Genomic DNA, 21,507 nt, shown 5'->3' on the forward strand with positions numbered 1-21,507 from the left:
AATTTGATCTATAAATTTTGAATGTCATAGTTGTTTTTTGATACACAAACTTGGAAAGGAGAGATGGTTGCCCCTCTTGAAAGGCAAGCAAGCTGGTTTCATTGAACATACAAGATACTTTTACTCAACTCCTCAACTAAGAAAATTTTCTAGATTCAAACTCGAATCAATTGTTTATTATGGGCACATAGCACAGTGATGAGCCCAATCTATTTTGTCATGTGTAGGATTTTAAGTCAGGGTTAGAAAAGTAGCAATATTGTGTTGCTGTACAAGTGGTCATATTCGGACAAGGAATGAACGTGCTATACCAAAATGTGGACAAAACTTACTGAAAAAAATCTGAATGTGTAAGGCAGAAATATCACATGGGTAATTTGGTCATTAACTGTTTCGTTCATATGCCAGTTTAATAACATGATTCTTGATCATGAAAGGAAGAAGGAGGACCAACCAACCAGTGTCACAAAAGAGATCGGGGATAGCAACACTATTTTTGCTCGTGTTCAAAATCAGAGTGTACAGTCTACAGATGCCAAGATATTAAAGATAAGAAGACAGACAAACACACATAAACATTTCCTCTTTCACTCTTTTTTTTTTGTCTTCCTAAGCAGCATTGCATGAACATTATTTCTGTGCTGCTTGTTGCTATTTTCTTGGACAAGCTTAAGCACTGATTTGAAAAAACCTTGCACCAATGGCCGCTCTACCCTTCTCAACGACCTGCAGGCATTCCAGCTCACCTTTACATCACAATTCAAAATCAAGCTTCATAGGTTTCAGTCAAAGAAACAATATTTGGCAGTTGTTTGTCATCACAAAGTCAATTTCCAGAAAGTCAATAAGAAAACTCTCTGTGAAGAATGTTGCCAGCGACGAGAAGCAGGAACTGAAAGATCCACTTGCCAAACGAGGTCGCTTGCTTGCTTGCATTTTCGATTACTTTATCACTGTATTTCTTTAGTTTTTGTTCTAGTGTATAATTCGGAAATTCATGTTTAATTCTCTTGGTTATATATTTTTCAGTTAGCTTTGTAAGATGTTAGTTTTGGGGAAAATATTGTATGAAGTATTAAGTGGTGCACCATGACCATGTTCAACGGTAACACTGTTCGAGTATATATCAAATTAAACTGTCAATGCATATAATAGCTGACCTAAACAGTGGCTTCTTATGATGGTTACTATAACACTTTTAGGAGTTAGGAGTTGAATTGAATCTTACATTATCAAAGATTTTCTCCCCATCTTTATGTTTTTATTGAGCTAAAAATATGAGATGTATTAGTAATAGTCTGAACATTGTTTTTATTTTTCCTGTTAATAAGGTCCTAATTAATAATTCTTTCTTCACATTCGCAGATACTTTCTATGAATTTATTCCAGATTCTGCATCTATTGCTTCAAGCATAAAATTCCATGCCGAGTTCACCACCCCATTTTCTCCGGAGAAGTTTGAGCTCAATAAGGCTTTCTTTGCAACTGCAGAGAGTGTTCGTGATTCCCTCATCATAAATTGGAATGCAACAAATGACTACTATGAAAGGAAGAATGTCAAGCTAGCTTACTATATGTCTATGGAGTATCTACAGGTTCTTACTGGGTTTACTTTATTGAGGCAGAGGTCATTTTCATAATAAATGATTATCAATTATTAATTTCAATTAATGTCTTCCGTTTCCTAACTGTTAAGGGTAGGGCATTGCTAAATGCAATTGGGAATTTACAGCTCTTGGGTCCTTACGCCGAGGCTCTCACAAAGTTGGGTCACAATTTAGAGGACGTGGCTAACAAGGTTTATTTATATTACAATTTTCTTCTCTAGTTAGAAACTATATAGTGATTTAATTTTATTTTTGACTTAGTCGTACAGGTAGCAAGTTGAGCAGAACTAATACTATTTTGTCCATTTCACAAAATTGTTATCTATTATCTTGCGGACTAATAGATTCATATATTGTTAGCTTTAGAATGTGGATTTGGACTTAATTCAAGGCTACAAAATCAGCTTATAAAATTAAGTTTGCACTCTACTAATGTGCTAAAGGCAAACCCACATGAGAGACTTGACACCATGTCCAACCCATAACCCAAACTCTTAAAGACAATAGATTTATGGGTCTTCTTCTTTATGTGGTGCTTAAATTTTTCATTTTTTACTCAATTTGTGACTTATACTTACACTTGGAAGGGAGGGTGGGAGAGGTTGTGAGTTCAACTCCCCCACTAACATTTGTGAGTTATAAGGTTGGTTTGGTGGGTTTTGAAGTGAGGGTGGGAAAGGGTATGGGTTCAATTCCCCCCACTAATAAAATAATAACAACTGACATTTGCTGATAAAAAAAAACTTGGATTTTCACCAACATTTTCCCTAAGTGAAAGCCTTTTTTATTCATGAGTATTTGATGATAACCTTTAGAGCTTAGCTATGACTACTATTGAATACAGTAAAACTAGGTATAGAATTAATCTCCCTTGTGTAGAAAATACATATAGAGTAATGTATTTATAAGAATGAGAATGTGGGCTAAGCCCAAATATAAATGAATATGTAAGAATAACATGACTATGTTTCCCTAATTAACATAAAACAGAATATATCTAATACTTCCCCTTAATTCCACAAAAACAGCTTGAAAATTGAGGTTTGCACTTACTTATATAGTATGAATTGACCTTATCTCTAGTCGAGATGAAACTTCCAACACTCCTGCATGCCGAGATATATACATTTTGAGCATAGAACTTGACATTAATGGGTGGTCTGGTAGTGGATAGAATAATAGATCCAACAACAACAAATCTCGCTAGGATAGACTAACAATGACTCTGATACCATATTGAATATAGTAAAACTAGGTATAAGATTAATCTCTCTTGTGTAGAAAATACATATAGAGTAATATATTTATAAGAATGTGGGCTAAGCCCAAATACAAATGAATATGTAAAAATAACATAATTAACATAGGTAAGTAAAAATAACATAATTAAATAGAGACTATGTTTCTCTAATTAACATAAAACGCAATATATCTAACAATCTCCATATATAGATCCACTCTTAGGAAGAGTTTGACAGAAAGAATACTCATATCTGGATTCCTTGCCAATTCCGTTAATCTTAGTTGGTCATGTGGTCGAGTCATCAACCTTAATACCATCTTAAAATGTAGATTCGGGCTTAACTTCACCTCACGGAATAAGTTTGCAAGGCATGTTTGCACTTTACTTATCTACCCTATTTTAGAAATACCACTAGTTGATGTTATACTAAACCACTACTTTTGAGGTTGCAATTATGGCAACCCCAAAGAGGTGGCAACTAAGGTGGGTAGGACTGACCTCAGTTAAACAAGTAATCAAGTTTACCAGTAAAATCCATTTTTCTTTTATTGAATCAAACTCCTAAGACTAAGATAAACTATGCAAGACCACATAATCCTTCAGGAGCTACAATCTTATGTACATACTTTAAATAATTGAGTAAAGCTTCATTAAATGCAATTCATGTAAAATCCGCAGGAGCCAGATGCTGCCCTTGGGAATGGTGGATTAGGTCGGCTTGCTTCTTGCTTTCTCGACTCCTTGGCCACTTTGAATTACCCTGCATGGGGATATGGACTTAGGTACAAGTATGGTTTATTCAAACAACATATAACAAGGGATGGACAGGTCGAAGTTGCTGAAAACTGGCTTGAGGTATGTTTTATATGCATGGTTTCATAGTTAATGGCTTGAAGCTACTTTTCATATTAGGTTGGGCATGCACTGTTCTTTAGTTGTTTTGTTACTCTTTTGGGTGATTCAGTTGCTACATTAGCAAGTAAGAAGTTCTTTTGTTGATTCATTGACCGATTTGTGTCTATGCAGATGGGAAACCCCTGGGAAATTCTGAGAAATGATGTCACTTATCCTGTTAAATTCTATGGAGAAGTTATACCAGGGCCAAATGGAAGTAAACAGTGGGTTGGAGGAGAAAATATATTGGCTGTTGCTTATGATGTTCCTATTCCAGGATACAAAACAAGAACAACTATAAACTTGCGATTGTGGTCCACAAAAGTTTCACAGGAAGAATTTGATTTGCAAGCTTTTAATTCTGGAGATCATGCTAAAGCATATGCTTTTTTGAAGAATGCAGAGAAGGTCTAACCTTTGGAATATTGTGACTGTTGGATGAACAAATGTCTAGTTTCTCCTTGTTACAAATTGAACTTGCACCTTTTCATGACTAACTGTTATATAAACTTCTTTGTATTAGCACTAACTTCAGTTGACTGTGTGCATAAATCACAACATTATGCTCACTTTTTTCAATGTTATTTTTCAAGCAGATCTGCTACGTTCTGTACCCTGGTGATGAATCAATAGAAGGAAAGACTCTGAGACTGAAGCAACAATACACACTGTGCTCTGCCTCTCTCCAGGATCTCATAGCACGCTTTGAAAAGAGATCAGGAAAGAGAGTAAATTGGGACACTCTCCCAGATAAAGTGGTGGTGCAAATGAATGATACTCACCCAACTCTCTGCATTCCTGAGCTAATTAGGATATTGATGGATGTCAAGGGTTTAAGTTGGGAGAAAGCCTGGAATATTACCAAGAGGTACTTCCTTTTGCAAAACCTGTGTATTCACCTTGTATTTAGAAGATATAAAGCCATTGTTGAGATATCAGCTAATATCTTGGTCGCTTGGTAGTGTAGGTCTTTAAAATGATATTAGATCCCACATTTCAATTCTTTCCATCCGTTTGTGTTGAATTTCAGCAAAACCAAATGTATTAGCACGTGCTTTAAGCCCGAATGGCTCTTTCTAAGGGGAAATACTTCCTTTTGGAAAATTGTTGTTTAAGATATTATTTACTTGTAAAGGGTAGTGAGATTTTGTTCTGAATTTTTCTTTTTAATCCTTGGCTTCAATTTTTTTAACAAGACTGCTTCAGCTACTGATAGAATATGTAATGTGTATGTTAGGAGGAAACATATTAAAAAGTAGTTGTTAGTTGGGTTGTTAGGTTGAGTGAAACTTTCTATATATAGTTGGGGGGGTCTTTGTATGCAGGGACATTGTTTGGATGTTTGGAGAATTGTTGACAGGATCATTGCCATCCTGTGTGAAGGGAACATTGTCCCTTGGATGCATTCATTCTGTACTTGTTGCCTAGAATCAATAATACGTGATCTATTTAGTGAGTTTAGGTATTTGCAGCGGTTTTCCTGGTTTCCTCTATCCAGAAATCTAACAGCTACATTGACCAAGGACCAGTGTGCCAACTTAAACCAATAGAGTAGGTTTCTGTCTTCAAATTTCAGAGCCTCTCAATAATAACGTTTGTAATATACATTGAGTGCTTTGTTGATTATTTTCCTACATAACTACTTGTTTGATTTTATACATTTTCTTATCCATCTTTTAATGGATCTTCTGTTAGAACTGTTGCTTACACAAATCACACAATTCTACCGGAAGCACTAGAGAAGTGGAGTTTGACACTTTTGCAGGATTTGCTTCCTCGACATGTGGAAATAATACGAATGATAGATGAGGAGGTATTATTGTTCAAAATGAGACTTTGATTTTTAGATTGTCATATTATATACAGTTCTTGGTTCATTTGTTCATTCACATATCATTCTTTGTGAAATCTTATCTTAGTGTTATGCATGTTTGCATTGCTATCCAGTTGATACATGAGATCATTTCTGAGTACGGGATAGATGATCTAGACTTGTTTCAACAAAGACATAAAAAAATGAGAATACTAGAAAATATCGAGTTGCCTAGCTCAGTGATGGAACTACTTAGTACAGAAGAGACTTCAACTGTTGATCCTGTGAAGGTAATTGATGTTGAAGGTAATGATGTAATGGCAACTGAAAAAGAAGAAAAAAAAGACGAAAATGATGATGAAGAAGAAGTAGGAGAAGAGGGAAAAGAAGAAGAATATGATGAAAACCTATCAATTGAAGAGGATACAGGCAATAAAGTTGAAGTAAGGTTCAAAGTTGATCCAAAACTACCAATGATGGTTCGCATGGCTAATCTGTGTGTTGCTGGTGGGTTTTCTGTAAATGGTGTAGCTGCAATACATAGCAAGATTGTAAAAGATGAAGTTTTTAATGAATTTTACGAGGTAACACTAAAATGATTTCACTGTTTTCAAGAACATTACTTTCTTGGGATCTCACCATATGTAATCCAGAAAGTAAAATTCTCATCAAATTTCATCATCGTATGACTTTTGACAGTTGTGGCCTGAGAAATTCCAGAATAAAACAAATGGGGTGACTCCTAGAAGATGGATCCGTTTCTGTAATCCTGATCTTAGTAAAATAATAACCAAGTGGATTGGAACAGAAGACTGGGTAACGGATCTTGAAAAATTGGCTATACTTCGCAAGGTAAATTAATTTAAAATGATATTTGAATTAGATAAGCTGTCCGTGACATGATTTAACCTCCAGAGTTGGACAATGAATATATGTGCATGACTGATTGATCATATATTTAGCTTCATAACGACAGCAAGCAATATAGTTGATTTGTTAGTTAGTACACTACTTGTGAATAACCTGAGGTAATATTTTTGTCCTTATTGAAATTATGGGGTTTTAGATACTGGGAAGAAGATATAAAAGAGAATGAAACACTAATTGATATTAAGAGAATGAAACAGTGTATGTGGTAACTAATCCTAAGAGATACTTATAATCCTAATGAAAATATGGTAACCAATCATAAGAGATAACGAGGAAATAGAGAAGCTAATATTAGAGGATAATCTAACATATCATGAGACATTTCCTATATTGTAACAGTTTCTATATCTTTTCTTTAAGAATTTTATTTACCAGTTTGCAGATAATGAGGATCTACAACTAGAGTGGATAGAAGCAAAAAGAAGAAACAAGATTAAGGTTGCATCATTTCTCAAAGATAAAACGGGTTATGTTGTCAATCCAAGTGCAATGTTTGATGTACAGGTTGGCTTTCTGTCACCAACCACTTCATTCCTTTCTTCCACTTTTAGTTAACATTTATTGAAGGTCTAGGGGGCATATTTGGTCTAGATAAAGGAATGGAGGCTATTTATCAGTTCCTCCTTGTTGCTTGAGTAAACCTAGAACAACCCAAGCATGCTTTATTTGTGAAGTTGTTTACTTTTGATAGTTGCATGAGAATTGTTTAAAGAAACTTAGTTTTTAATTTTTTCATAGGCAGTAGCATTGTAGAAACTCTTAATATGCTATAATTTTTTCCACATAAGAGAAGGGCCGCAACCTAGTACTGTTAGTTAAAATCTCCTGTGCTACAAATAACACCAACCCTTTGTGAGAGATTCTGGCTTACTACAAGAGTGTAGCAATCAACCATGCAAATTTTGCTTAAATGTTACTATAATATCACGGATTCAATTTTTAATGTAGTGGTTTTAGTGTGTTATATTTTCTCCACAAGTACACGTGATTATTAACAAAAATAAAATACATCACAAACTGAGTATTGACCAATTATTAGGCTACACATGAAAATTCGATCAGTGTCGGCTCAATAGAAAAGAAGTCTTACATAAAACCTACTTGGGAAAGTGGGATAACCATTATAACTCTAATGACATGTTTCTTCCTCACTCAATCAAGGTTAGAGAAAGATCTAATATATTCATTTTCAGGTGAAGCGCATTCACGAATACAAACGCCAGTTATTGAATATCATGGGAATTGTTTATCGCTACAAAAGGATGAAAGAATTGAGTGCCGAGGAAAGAAAAGAAATGTTTGTTCCTCGAGTTTGTATTTTTGGAGGTAAAGCATTTGCAACATATGTTCAAGCTAAAAGGATAGTAAAATTCATCACGGATGTAGGAGCTACAATCAACCGTGATCCAGAGATTGGAGATCTTTTGAAGGTATGATTCAACATAGGGTAAAGATTTTTAAACATAGTGTGATGTCCTTAATAGTCATTCATTAATAGTCATTCAAATTTTGGTTGTGTGCCTGACGATGGTTAAATAAAAATCTGTTTTGGTTTATCTCGAATGACACTCTGTAAATGGGCAATTCCTGGATTGAATTCCATTGAGGAAGGCTTTTGCTTTCTTCTGACCTCACACACACGTGGTCTTAACATCTCTTCCTTTACCATAAGAAGAAAGAATCTATCTATGTTATTGTTCACAGATGATTTGGTTTCAGTCTAACATGATAAAGGTTAAATATCCCATTAAAAAATGGACTAAACTAATTAACGGCTTTGTTCTGATATTTTGGGTTTGATAATAAGTATAAGAAGACCCCCCCTCCTAAAAGCGAAGATATAGGATGTTGTCTTTAGAAATTTTCAGGTAGTTGGTCACTCCAAGTCTCCAATGAAAAGATAAAACAATTAGGACAAAGTGTTAAACTAGCCCTTTTTGGACTAAGACTGATTCTTGTCTCTATCTAATGTGCAGGTTGTATTTGTTCCTGATTACAATGTTAGTGTTGCTGAAATGCTAATTCCGGGCAGTGAGTTGTCCCAGCATATCAGGTACTTTTCTTTATTTGCAAATTGATAACAAAGAACACAGAAAAGGGGAAAAGATAAAAGAACTCTTATATTATTGCTCACTCTGTCTAAACGAAAGAGAGGAGAAGAAACCCTCAACAGGTGATATGCCCTGACCTCATTCCCAATTACCCCAAAAATGCCAGCCCCCTTACACTTGCTGCCCCCTCCCCTCTATATTATCCCTTTCTCTCTCTTCAAAACAGAGAAAGAAATCTTTCTGTTAAGATCCCATGTGTGAAGGTGACCCCCACGGAATGGGTTTCCACTTCTTAGTGAACTTCCTTTTTTGCCCTTTTTCCTTTAGAATTATATTCATATCAACTCCATCTCACCTTGTCCTCAAGGTGAAGTTCTGGGAAGTAATTTCCTATCTTTTGTAGAGATTCCCACAAATTTTCACATGATTGCATACCCTTCCATTTCACTAACACCTCCACGGTCTCTCCTTCTCCTCCTTTAACAACTAGAATCTCTTCTGGTTGCATTTCTAGCTCCCAATTCTCAGTTATACACAGAGGAAGTGGCTGCACTGTTACTTCTATTGACACAATTGACTTTACTAAAGAAACATGAAAAATTGGATGGACCTTGCTACCTTCTGGCAACTTCAATTTATAAGTGTTAGATATATTATATCTTTTATCTTTTAGTTAGTTTATTATTATTTCTCATTTGTATTTTGGGCTTAGCCCATATTTCTTCTATTATAAATAGAGAACCGTATGTGTGTATTTTACACAAGGGAGATTAATCTAAATATAGTTTTTCACTATATTCAACATGGTATCAGTGCAGGTTCTCTGATCTTCTTCCGAGTCTCTGCTGTCTGCCGGTGGCCGACCACCATGGCCGCCGGCAGCCCCTAAAATTTCAGTCGGCAGTCCATTTTCTCTTCTTCTCAGTGCAGCCAGTCGCCGACCATCGCCGCTTTCCGCTGTCGTCGTTGCTATCGTTGTCGCCGCCACTTTCCGCTGCCGCCGCCGTCGCCACTGCCGGCCACCGTCACAGTTTCGACGGGTGACCTGCGGATCTGGATCGTCTCTATGAGCGACGGCCAACCACGCCGGTTTCGAGAGCCAGTCCGTCGCCGGCCGCCGGTCGTCGTCACAGTTTCGACCGGTGACTAGCAGATCTGAAGCGTCTCCTCGAGCGACGGCCAACCCCGCCGGAGACAAGCACAGACTCCGCTCAACACGCCTCCACGCGCCGCCTTCTTCTCTTCAGATCTCGGGCGCGTGTTCTGCACGCGCCGCATTCCCGGTGTCTGGAGTTTCACCGCAACACCTCCATAGCTCTCGCCGGACCTCCCTCTCTCTGTTCAGACCTTCCAGAGCAGCCATTGCTGCCATCTTCGTCTCCGCCGTTGATTGTCCGACGCCGTTTGCCGCTGTTCCGCACCGTTTGCCGCTGTCCAGGCGCCGTATGCTTCCAACCACTGTAGGCCCCCATCACCTCGTCAGTTAGTGATGGCAGTCCCTGTAGTTTTGTCGCTTCCAGCCACTACAGGCCCCATCAGTCAGTGATGGCAATTTAGTCCCTACAGTTTTATAGCAGTCAACCGCCGCTGCAGTCGCTACTGCCTCAGACAGACGCAACTGTGTCAGTTCTTCTTGGGCTAGAGTTTAGCCCGATCTTCTTGTGATACACGGCTAAGTATCACCACTTGGGAGTTGTCCAGCAAAGAATCTTGGACCTCCAACATATCTTTGGATCTTTGATGCCTTTGTTTCAGCATTGTAGCTTAATATTTGGTTTTGTTTTAGTGGTCCAGCAACTGTGATATTCCACATTTCCACCGTTCACACTAAGGGGGAGTACGTTTCCAAGACACTGCAAGTCACATATATATGGGTGTAGTCCCTGCAGTTTTGTAGATTTCAGCTACTACTGTTGATCCCGTCACCCATCCATCATTGATGAGGATTTAGTGTAGTCCCTGCAGTTTTGTAGCTCTTAGCTTTCAGCTACCACTGTTGATCTCGTCACTCTTCCATCATTGATTGGGAATCAGTCCTTGCAGTTTATCATTGTCCACACGACTCTCCTTCATCCACTTTTGAAGTTGAAGTTTCACAAGCTGTTGTTAGTCCATCTATGTTTGCCTCACACTCTTGAAGACAAATCATCTAGTTCAACACTGAGTTCATCTATTTCAAGCTTAGTTCATACAATTTGTATGCTCCAGCTTGAGGGGGAGTGTTAGATATATTATATCTTTTATCTTTTAGTTAGTTTATTATTATTTCTCATTTGTATTTTGGGCTTAGCCCATATTTCTTCTATTATAAATAGAGAACCCTATGTGTGTATTTTATACAAGGGAGATTAATCTAAATATAGTTTTTCACTATATTCAACAATAAGCTACCTCTCCCACTCTTTCACTGATTTCATATGGCCCATAATATCTCAGTCTCAGCTTTTGATTAATTCTCTTGGCTAATTTTTTTAGTCTATATGGTTGGATCTTCAAGTGAACCCAATCCCCAATCTTGAATTCCACCTTTCTTCTATGTTTGTCTACTTGTTGCTTCATGTGGTTTTGAGCTTGCAATAAGTGGTCTCTGAGTTCAGTCAACATCTCATTGCTCTCTTGCATCATGGAGGACACTTCTTCCATGGAGGACACCACATGAGGGGGATCTCGCCCATAAAGGGCCTTGAAACAAGTCACTTTTATAGCTTCATGGTAATTGGTATTGTACTAAAACTCATCCCAACTCAACCATCTAGTCCAATGCCGAGGTTTTGTCCCTGTCATGCATCTGAGATAAGTCTCCAAGCACCTATACACCACCTCCATTTGACCATCCGTTTGAGGATGGTAAGCTGAGATAAATTTCAATTTAGTCCTGACCAATTTGAACAACTTTGTCTAGAAGGAACTCATGAAGACGTTGTCTCTGTCCGAAACAATTAACTCTGGAAATCCATGAAGTTTTACCACTTCCTTCAAGAAAAGTTCGGCCACTTCTTTAGCACTATAAGGGTGTGCTAAGGCTAAGAAATGTTCATATTTTGTGAAGCTGTCCACCACCACTAAAACTGTATCCATTCCTCTCAACTTAGGCAATCCTCCTAAAAAATCCATGGATATATCAATCCAAATTTGTTTGGGAATTGGAAGAGGTTGCAGCAACCCTGCTGGACTCAATGTTTGATACTTATTTCTCTGGTAGATCTTGCATCCTCTTACATAAGCTTGGATCATCTTCCTCATTCCCTCCCAATAGAATAGGTTAGATATTCTCTTATTGGTCTTGAAAAATCCAGAGTGGCCACCTGTGGTAGTATCATGGAATTCCTTTAAGATAGAGTTAATCTTTGGAGAGTGTTTAGGAATGACTAACCTACCTTGGTAATATAACTTACCCTTTTGCACCTTATACTCTGGATGATTCCCTTCAAAGTCGAACCCCATGAGCTTGGATATCCACTTGTGTTGTCCCTCTCCCATTAATCTTTGATTATCCAAGAATTTTAGACTCCTTTGAACTGTGTGCATAAAAAAGGGCTTTCCCAACAAGTAGTATTTTTGCACTGCCATCACCACAACCATTATCTCCTTCTCATATACAAACTTGCTCAATTTTTTTTTCTGAAAGTGTGTGACTCATATAAGCTACAGGTTGGCCTTCTTGCATCAAAACTGCTCATAACCCTTGACCCGAAGCATCTGTTTCTACAACAAATAATTTTTCAATGTTTGGGACAACCAAGACTGAAACCCAAGTCATTGCTGCCTTAAGCTTCTCGAAGGCTCCTTGAGCAGCTTCATTCAATTGAAATTCTTCTTTCTTTAACTGTTGAGTTAGAGGCTAAGCTATTGTTTTGAAGTGGACTTTAAGTCTAACTCATCCCCACAAAACCGACTTGTAAGGTGAGGTTTGCACCCACTTATATATTATAAAATGGCCTTACATCTTGAGCATGAGACTAGACATTAATGGGTGATCCGATAACGGTCCGATAGCGGGTGGAACAATATGCCCAACAAACAACAAATATCGCTAGGATAAGCTCTAACCTAGCTTTGATACCATGTTAAGAAGTGGACTTTAAGCCTAACTTATCCTCATAAAATCGGCTTGTAAGGTGAGGTTTGCACCCATTTATATATTATAAATTGGTCTTATCTCTAGTCGATATGAGACTTCCAACAGGTATTTTTCCATAGTTCTCGACGAATTTCCTGTAGTAACCTGTCAGAATCCTCTCATTCCTTTCACATCTTTAGGAATAGGCCAATCCAACATGGCTTGGATTTTGTTTGGATCAGCTGCCACTCCTTAGCCTTAGATGACATGACCCAAATATTCAATACTCTTTCAGCCAAAGGAACAATTCTTTTTATTCACCACCAGACTATGCTCTCTGAAAGTTGTTAATACTTGTCTCACTTGAGCTCAATGACTATCTATCTCGCTGTAAATTAGGATATCATTAAAAAATACAAGGGTAAACCTTCTCAAATAAGGTCGCAATACTTGTATCATGAGAGCTTAGAAGGTCGAAGGAGCATTGGTGAGTCCAAACGACATCACCAAAAACTCATAATGCTCTTCATGAGTTCTAAATGTTGTCTTTGCCTCATTCTCATTCGTGTCATTTGAATCTAGTGATAACCAGACTTCAAATATAGTTTTGTAAATATTTGTGCCCCTCCTAATTCATCCAACAATTCGTCTATCACTGTAATGGGGAACTTGTTAGGCATTGTGAGCTTGTTCACGGCTTTATAATCCACACAAAATCTCCATCCTCTACCTTTTTCCTTAACCAAAATAATTGAGCTACTATACATGCTATTGTTGGACCCTATAACTCCAACAATCAACATCTCCTTCACAAACTTCTCTATCTCATTCTTTTGATAGTAGGGGTACCTGTAAGGTCTTATGTTAGGGACATGTGCTCCCTCTTTAAGAACGATGGCATTGTCACAAGATCTTCTATGAGGTAGCCCTACAAGTTCTCGAAATAAATCTGTAAATTCTTCCAAAATATAGACTACATTGGGATTTTCCAAATTTCCTCCTTCTATTTCAGTCAACCCATTAGCTTGGCATGAGAGTACATATCCTTCACCTTCATTGTGAAGGGCTTTTTTCAATGCTTTCCATGATACTTTAGACTTGCATAGGTAAGGGTCACCTCTTAGCACCCTCTTCTCCCCCAGGGCCCCAAGACAACTCCAAATTTCTGAAATTGGCCTTCACTTCTCCCAAACTTGATAACTAGTCCATCCCCAACACCACATCCATTCCTCCCAACTCCATTATACTTTTCTTTTTCTGGAATTCAAACCCCTTGCATTTCTAAATTCAGGTGCTTACACATTCCTTTATTCTTACTTTTTTCTTGTTCCCACCTCCACTACAACTTTCAGGTGTCCTCCACTCCCAACTCCAATAGAGTGACTAATTTCTTTTGAAATAAAATTAGTGGAAGCCCCGCAATCCACCAACACAAGCACATTATTCCCTTAATTTTCCCAAAGGATTTATTGGAGGTTAAACCCTCCTTACTTTTCAATGAATGTTGTAAGACCTTCACTGCAAGAATTTCTGCCTCTTCCTCTTCTCCTTTTCCCAAATCTGATTCGTCCTATTTAGACCCTTCCATCAATACAAGCTGGTAATGCTTCATCTTGCAAATATGATCCTTACCACACATCTTACCACATTTAAAACATAAGCCCTTCCAACTCCTTTCCCGCACCTTTGCCTGTGATAACCTTCCTCCACTTCCACCCCTCTTGTTGTCAACTTCTATTTCCATGCTTCCATCAGAATTCCCTTCTTTATTCCCTCCTTTTCCCATCGCATAAACCCTCGATTGGGCTTACCAAGCACCCTGTCAATTCCCTTCTTTTCCATGTTGAGCAATCCTTCTTTCCGCAATGCGTTATTTTTTTCCTCTAATAATAACGCCTTATCCATAAACTCTTCCAATGTGCCCACAGTGTGGAGTTTTAGTTCCACTTGAATTTCCTCTTTCAAGCCATTGAGAAATATCCCTTTCAACATAATCCCCTCCTCTTTCTTCAAGGGAGCAAATTCCCTTTCAAATTTCTCCCTATATTTCATAATTGAGCCTGTTTTTTTTAATGCTCAGCAATGGTCCGAAAGGGTTTTGACCAACCCTGGTTGGAATCGTCTAATCAACCCACCTTTGAATTCCTCTCAGTTGAGTTCTTGACTCTGCTCTTCCTACCATTGATACCAGCTCAACCCTTTGTCCTCCAAGGCAATCTACAACATCCAGCTTTTCCTTCTCTTCCACTAAATTTAGTTTAAAATATCACACCACACAAACGATCCACCCATAAACGTCTTCCCCCTGAATATCGGAATCTTCAATTCCTACCCCAAAGTCTCGCAACGAGTCACTACTCATGCTTCGAGAGGTGTAACTTGTTCGATTGTCTCCCTCCTCGCTATCATCCTCTCCATCCACCTCTGCATTCCTCTTCTGTCTTCGATGTGATTGGCGCCGGTGGGGTCTGCCATTGCGAGACCAGTCGCGGGAGATAATGTTTTTCAGCTCCGCCATTTATTCTTCGAGCCCATCCATGCGTTTCTCCATGGCGTTGCGGGTGAAGACCATGCACTCCCAGAACCGTGTTCAAGATATCAATTGATACCAAAGAACAAGGCAAAGGGGAAAAGATAAAAAGAACTCTTGTATTTATTGCTCACTCTGCCTAAACAGAGGAGAAGAAACCCTCAACAGGTTATATGCCCTGACCTCATTACCAATTACCCCAAAAATGCCAGCCCCTTACACATCCTGCCCCCTCTCTTCTGTATTCTTCCTTTCTCTCTCTTCAAAATAGAGAAAGAAATCTTTTTGATAAGATCCCAATCATTGGGTGTGTGCAAGTCACCCCACGGAATAGGTTTCCACTTCTTTCTTTCATACACCTTAGTGATCATTCCCTTTTGCCCTTTTTCCTTTAGAATTATATTCGTATCACAAAAATATATTAAAAATAATTTACTTTTGGTTTACAATCAAAGTGGTTGGTTATGTGTTCTTGTTTGAGTTCATTTTTTATAGGACTGATATTATCATCCACTATAACAGTTTTTGTTTTAAACGTTTTCTGTGCCTGTTTAGCACGGCTGGGATGGAGGCCAGTGGAACAAGCAACATGAAATTTTCAATGAATGGATGCATACTTATAGGAACTCTTGATGGAGCTAATGTTGAAATAAGAGAAGAGGTAGGAGAAGATAACTTCTTTCTTTTTGGTGCACGAGCAGAAGATATTGCTGAGCTACGGAAAGAAAGAGCCGAGGGAAAGGTAAATTTTAAAAGGAATAAGAATACATGATTCATCATTCAATGTTTTCTTTCCCTTTCCTTTCATGTTTTTCTTTCGTAAGCATTGGCTAAATGTAAACGAGAAGTATATCAGCTACACTAAAAAAAAAGCTTGAACAAGTTCAGAACCCTCATATTCTGGTAATTTGCTCTACTTCCATGATGCATTTCCAAATTGGCATGAAGGCAACAAGATATATGTATAGTCTAACAGTTGAAGATTCAATAAATAAGGCTCTATAGATCCTTAAAAATATTATCATTGTAGGCCAAACCAGTGGAAGCATCATAATCTCACTATTGTCTGGTCTCTTTTAAAAATGTGCAGTTCGTACCAGATCCACGATTTGAAGAAGTAAAGGCATATGTAAGAAGTGGTGTTTTTGGCCCCTACAATTACGATGAATTGATGGGGTCCTTGGAAGGGAATGAAGGCTATGGTCGTGCTGATTATTTCCTTGTAGGCAAGGACTTCCCCAGCTACTTGGAGTGCCAAGAAGAAGTTGACAAGGCATATCGTGATCAAAAAGTAAGTATTATCAAGGAATGATACATAAAACACTAATATATCAAGCACATGAACAGCATATATGAAGAATAACAGCATTTTGAAATTATTCCTTGTTATTCTTAACATCTGTGAAAAATTCTTAAACGTTACTCAGTTATGGAAGGAAGGGAATATTTTATTTTGCTTAATTAATGCAGTAGTTATATTATCAAGCATATGACTCATGTAGCGATTCAAAATTTCATTGATGTGGATGCAGAGATGGACAAAAATGTCAATCTTGAACACTGCTGGTTCATACAAATTCAGCAGTGACCGGACCATTCATGAATATGCTAGAGATATATGGAGAATTGAACCCATTGATTTGGCTTGAAAAGTTACTCCTGCAATCTAAGTTTTTGGCATTTTCTGTTTGCTTAAAGTCCATCAAAATTCAAGTTCACCTGGGCTTTAAAGAATGTAAGTATGTAAGTGAACCTCTTTTTGTTGTTCTGGGAGAGTTAACATGATCTTCATCCATTTTGCTGTATGTCTCAAAAAATCATGTAAAATTAGATATCTGATTCTATTTTAAATGCTGGTTTACTATGTAATCAGTACCAAATAAAATCAAACTCTTATTCTACTTAATTGGTAACCATTTTGTACAATTTTACAGGGTGATGTGTACACAATTTATATATCTGGGCAATGGTAACATTATTATATTATTTGGATGAACATTCTATATCATAAAAAACTAATTTATATATATATATATATATATATATATATATATATATATATATATATATATTGTCATCAACATGCTTGTGTTTTTGTTCTTGTTTCAATTTTCAACTTTTCGTTCTTTACATGTTCTATATAGTGTGTTCGTTTTTCATTGAAATGCATCTTTTCCAATCCTTTGTAAGGACCTAGTATTTTATTTTATGTTATATTTTTATTTTAATATTATTTTAGAAGGGGTGGGGGAAACAACTAGGAAGTCACGGGACTTGGTTTTATTTGGAAGTGGGGAACAAAGAAGTCCGTGACTTCTCTCTTGTTTTGACACCATGCAAACTTGGAAGATAAAAAGGAGGTACTGGGTTCTCAAATGGGGAAGAGTCTTTGCTACCTTGCTGCCATTTTTGTGAGAAAAGGAGAAGTTCAAAGCTTGGTGGAATTGCTTGGAGCTGCAAGTTTTGGAAGAGTTAGACTCAAAGAATTCACAAAGGAAGTCTTCAAGAGGTAAGGAGTGCTAGATTTTGTTTTGATTAGTTAACCTTACTGTTTTTGTAGGAATCTAAAAGCTTTAGAGTTAAAAATGGAGGTTTTCTGGTTTTCTGGAAAACCTGCGATTCTGCAGAATCTGCAGAATCGCGTTCGTCCAATTTGGTTTCAAATTGGACGTTCGTCCAAAACTTGACAAATGGAACGTTCGTCCACGTTGTTTTGAGCGCTCGTCTCTTTTTCTCTGTCGAGCGTTCGTTTCTGAACGTTCGTTCGTCTTAGTAACGAGCGCTCGTCCAAACAGTGTTGTCGAGCGTTCGTCCTTAAGTTACATGTTGAGCGTTCGTTCTTAAATATTCTGAACGTTCGTCCTAACAGTATATGACCAAATATAGGTGGGTTTCTGAGCGTTCGTTCAGATAAGTGGATTAACGAGCGTTGGTGATAAGGATTTGAGTAGAGAGCGTCTGTGTGCGCCTGTGAACGTTCGTTCATTTCCGGGTAAGGGAAGCTTATTTAATTTAACTGGTATGATGTATGCTATGTGAACGTTCGTTATTTATTTGTAAGAAAATAAGGCATGATGTATGAATGAATGAGCGTTCGTCATTTTACTGTTGGATGCTTCTATGATTGGCTATGTGAACGTTCGTTATTTAATGGTATGTGTATAATGCATGATATTTGATTTATTGAACTGCATGAACGTTCGTTTTCTCGGTGAAATGAGATGTATGAATTTACATGACATGGATTGTATAAAATGTGGAAGTTGATGTTGATATGAACGTGTGAAATCTATGAGTATGAATGACAAAAGATGAACTGGAATACAAAAGAAATTGACTAAGAAACTTTCCCTATGAACATAATCGTTCGTTGCTGAACGGTCCTTGACCGTTCGGTTTTCCTGATAAAGTAGTAGAAGTGGGATTCGTTCATTTGGAAGGATCCCTTGTTGAGGACGAGCGTCCTCGTGTCTAAAGGGTATGCTTGAGCGTTCGGCCAAGCATTGTGTTTGGTATTCTTTGATAAAAGCCCTTCTGTTGTATGCACATATGTAATAGTGTATTTTACCGTTCGTACTTCTTCGATATCAAAGTCTATTATTTTAAGATTATTAACGTTCGGTCTCACACCAGCGTTCGTCCTAAAGGGCGTTCGGTTCTATACTGAACGTCCGTCCTAATTGGTATTTAATCTTATACTGAACGTTCGTTCTGTTTAGTGTTCGTTCATAATGAGTGCTCGCTCAAAATGGTGTTCGGTCTTATACCGAACGCTCGCTCAAATTGGGGCTCGGTATCACACTGAGCGTTCGTCCTAATAGTGCTCGGTTTCGAATTGAGCGTTCGTCCAAATAGTGCTCGGTCTCCAACTGAGCGTTCGTCCTAATAGTGCTCGGTTTTGAATTGAGCGTTCGTCCGAATAGTGCTCGGTATCATTTTGAGCGCTCGTTCTCATTTTCCACAAAATAGCGTTCGTTATTTGATACGAACGAGCGTCTTTGGTCTCGCTCTTAACGTTCGTTCTTTGATCCGAACGAGCGTCTTTTTGTCTCGCAAAACAGTGTTCGTTCTCGTTCCCCTTGTGATGGAACGTTCGGTATTTAAATGATGAATAGTTCATGATGAACAGTAAATGATGAATAGTAAAATGACAAATATTATATGATGAAGATTGCATGAGATGAATGGAAATATTGTGACTTTCGAAAGAACGTTCCCTTTTAATGGCTTCTTTATGAATGATGAAAATGATTATGGAATGATGACTAGTGAATTATGAATAGTGAGTGATGAACAGTATATGAGATGAAATGAAAGTATGAATGATTGAAAGAGCGTTCCGGGGAGGAACGACTCAGAATTTGATTATTGAGATTTGTAAAGTATGACTGTGGGAAGTTAATGCTGGCTGTTCGATCCTGATGTTCCGTGAGTGCTTGTCCTCAAGTAGAGGGCGCACGTCATGTGTGGGAACGGCAGGAGGTCGTCGTCCTTAGGGGTACTTTGGACAGGACGTACTAACCTCGGGTGGCAGCTGATGAGGATGCCAGTTACCACACCACCCGGGTGCGCGAACGCCTGTAACTACGCAGATTTCATACAGTCCGGACAGTCAGTCGTGTTGAGTTTTATTTAGTGAGTACGTTTAAGTGGGTTGTTATGTAAAGAATGTGTATGTTGAAATATGCATGTATGATGAATTGTTTACTTGAAATTCTATGTTGATGCATGAGTTAAATTATATAAGCTTACCCTTTCGTTTTTCCTTGTGTTGTCCATTGTACTTGTACGTCCGTCTTGTCATTGCAATGATCATCCGTGTGGATGTGAGCAGATGGAGACGAGCGTTTGGAAGAGGCGCTGAACGAAGAGAATCTGGTTGAGGTTGAAGTAAAGACCGAGCAGTGAGGCGCTCGGCTAGTAGTGGTTGGCATGAGTGGTCGTTCGACCCTCTCTTGTTTTCTTTTAAGATTATTTCGACCGTTCGGTAATTGTTCTGTGTAAACTGTTCGGTCAGGTTTTTATTTGTGCGTTCGACTTCAGATTGTGATTCGTGTTGTAAGGTGTACGGCTTGGCTTTTGTTTTTAGTGAAAAACTGTACTGAATTATTATTAAATGTGAGCAAAGGTTAAGCAAGACTAGGTCAAAAGTTAACCCAGTCGCTCTAGACCAAAGGTTAAGCAAAGTAGGTCGAGTTGGACTGGTTAGAAGATTGAGTCAAGTTAGTCGAATTTGAAGGTTGAGCAAAGTTATCTTGGTTGTGTTGGGAATCCAAGTGTGAGTCTAAGGCCCACATTGGATAGAAATGAGAAAGTAGAACATTATATAAAGATGAAATAGCCATTAACTCATTACCTTAAGGTTTTTGGTAGAGAATGGTGTCAATCCATTATATGATTGGGCTTAGATGTTATTGGTGTTTGTATCTCTTCGGTGAAATTCGGTACTAGTTAGAGTAACCCTAGTTACTTGGAGTGACTAGGGATACTAGGAGTGATGAGACTACTTAGTTTTAATCTTGTTGAAAATTATACTGGAATCCTCTAAAGTGTCAGAGATGACTAGACGTAGTATAAAATAAACTGTGTTTATTGCTTTATTCTCTTTAAACACTTCTCTTACAAATCCTACAATTGTACTTTATTTTAATTGATTTGATTTTGAAACTCTTGTTATTAAACGACTCTTTATTAAAGAGCAAGCTTTATCAAAATGTTGCAGCAAAACATTTTTCAACGACTGAAAAACATTTACTAGAAAGAATTCATTGTTTGAACTGATGTTTAAAGTTGAGCATTTAACAACTTACATAAACCTTTTTAATCCTCGACAAAAAAGTGTTATATTATCTCCTTTGCAAAACGTTTTTCAATAACACTATTCATCCCTCACCTTTCTAGTGTTTTTCTAGGTATTTTCAATTTATTTGTGTGTATGTGTGGTTTCACAGTTTCATATTCACTAATAAGAGGTGTGTTTTCGAGTTGTGAGGTGTGTTGTTGAGTTGCTAATATTCTATCATTCACAGCTTTCATTGTGGTGAATGTTAAAGCGGTGTAGCGGAATGGTTAGTGTGAACAACAAACCAAGAGGGCGTGAATTGGTTTTTAATCGCAAGTCGTGTCTTTAAATATTTTCCTTTGTAATTTAAATTCCTTAACAATAAATTAAAACAAATAAGAGGGTAAGGAATGGAGAAAATTTGCACAAATGATTTTATACTAGTTCAGATCATAAGGATCCTACGTCTAGTTGTTAATCTCAAATGAAAATTAACAATCCACTGTCACAAACTAAAAATTGTTATGATCACAAATAAAATAAACAAGTTTAAAGTTAGAACACTTCTCTTGTTACCCCCAAGAGATGAAACACACT

The 21,507-nt window shown here is 37.7% G+C and overlaps 1 protein-coding gene and 1 long non-coding RNA gene across 2 annotated transcripts; both read left to right on the plus strand.

Moving 5' to 3' along the window:
- Nucleotides 1–418: 418 nt before the first annotated feature.
- Nucleotides 419–17,118, plus strand: LOC108323025 (alpha-1,4 glucan phosphorylase L-2 isozyme, chloroplastic/amyloplastic). Its single transcript, XM_017555351.2, has 15 exons — nt 419–917; nt 1,366–1,595; nt 1,697–1,798; nt 3,529–3,705; nt 3,877–4,152; nt 4,341–4,612; nt 5,440–5,557; nt 5,692–6,141; nt 6,257–6,409; nt 6,863–6,991; nt 7,681–7,917; nt 8,464–8,540; nt 15,684–15,870; nt 16,219–16,419; nt 16,661–17,118. The coding sequence occupies exons 1-15, from the start codon at nt 701–703 to the stop codon at nt 16,775–16,777; spliced, it is 2,943 nt and encodes a 980-aa protein (XP_017410840.1). The 5' UTR covers nt 419–700; the 3' UTR covers nt 16,778–17,118.
- Nucleotides 17,119–17,380: 262 nt separating this feature from the next.
- On the plus strand, nt 17,381–20,707 carry LOC128196379 (uncharacterized). The gene is made up of 3 exons (XR_008248648.1): nt 17,381–17,637; nt 18,015–18,120; nt 19,963–20,707. It is a non-coding gene; the product is annotated as an uncharacterized LOC128196379 (long non-coding RNA).
- The last annotated feature ends 800 nt before the right edge of the window (nt 20,708–21,507 follow it).

Source organism: Vigna angularis, chromosome 1, assembly GCF_016808095.1.
Source record: "Vigna angularis cultivar LongXiaoDou No.4 chromosome 1, ASM1680809v1, whole genome shotgun sequence".
Classification (NCBI taxonomy): domain Eukaryota; kingdom Viridiplantae; phylum Streptophyta; class Magnoliopsida; order Fabales; family Fabaceae; genus Vigna; species Vigna angularis.

What these genes read in the sequence shown, in the direction of transcription:
- LOC108323025 (XM_017555351.2), top strand. Translation starts at nt 701, where the DNA reads ATGGCCGCTCTACCCTTCTCAACGACCTGCAGGCATTCCAGCTCACCT. An exon ending in TTTTTAATGAATTTTACGAG is followed by an intron (nt 6,142 to 6,256) that starts GTAACACTAAAA and finishes GACTTTTGACAG; the next exon opens with TTGTGGCCTGAGAAATTCCA. An exon ending in AATTGGCTATACTTCGCAAG is followed by an intron (nt 6,410 to 6,862) that starts GTAAATTAATTT and finishes TTTATTTACCAG; the next exon opens with TTTGCAGATAATGAGGATCT.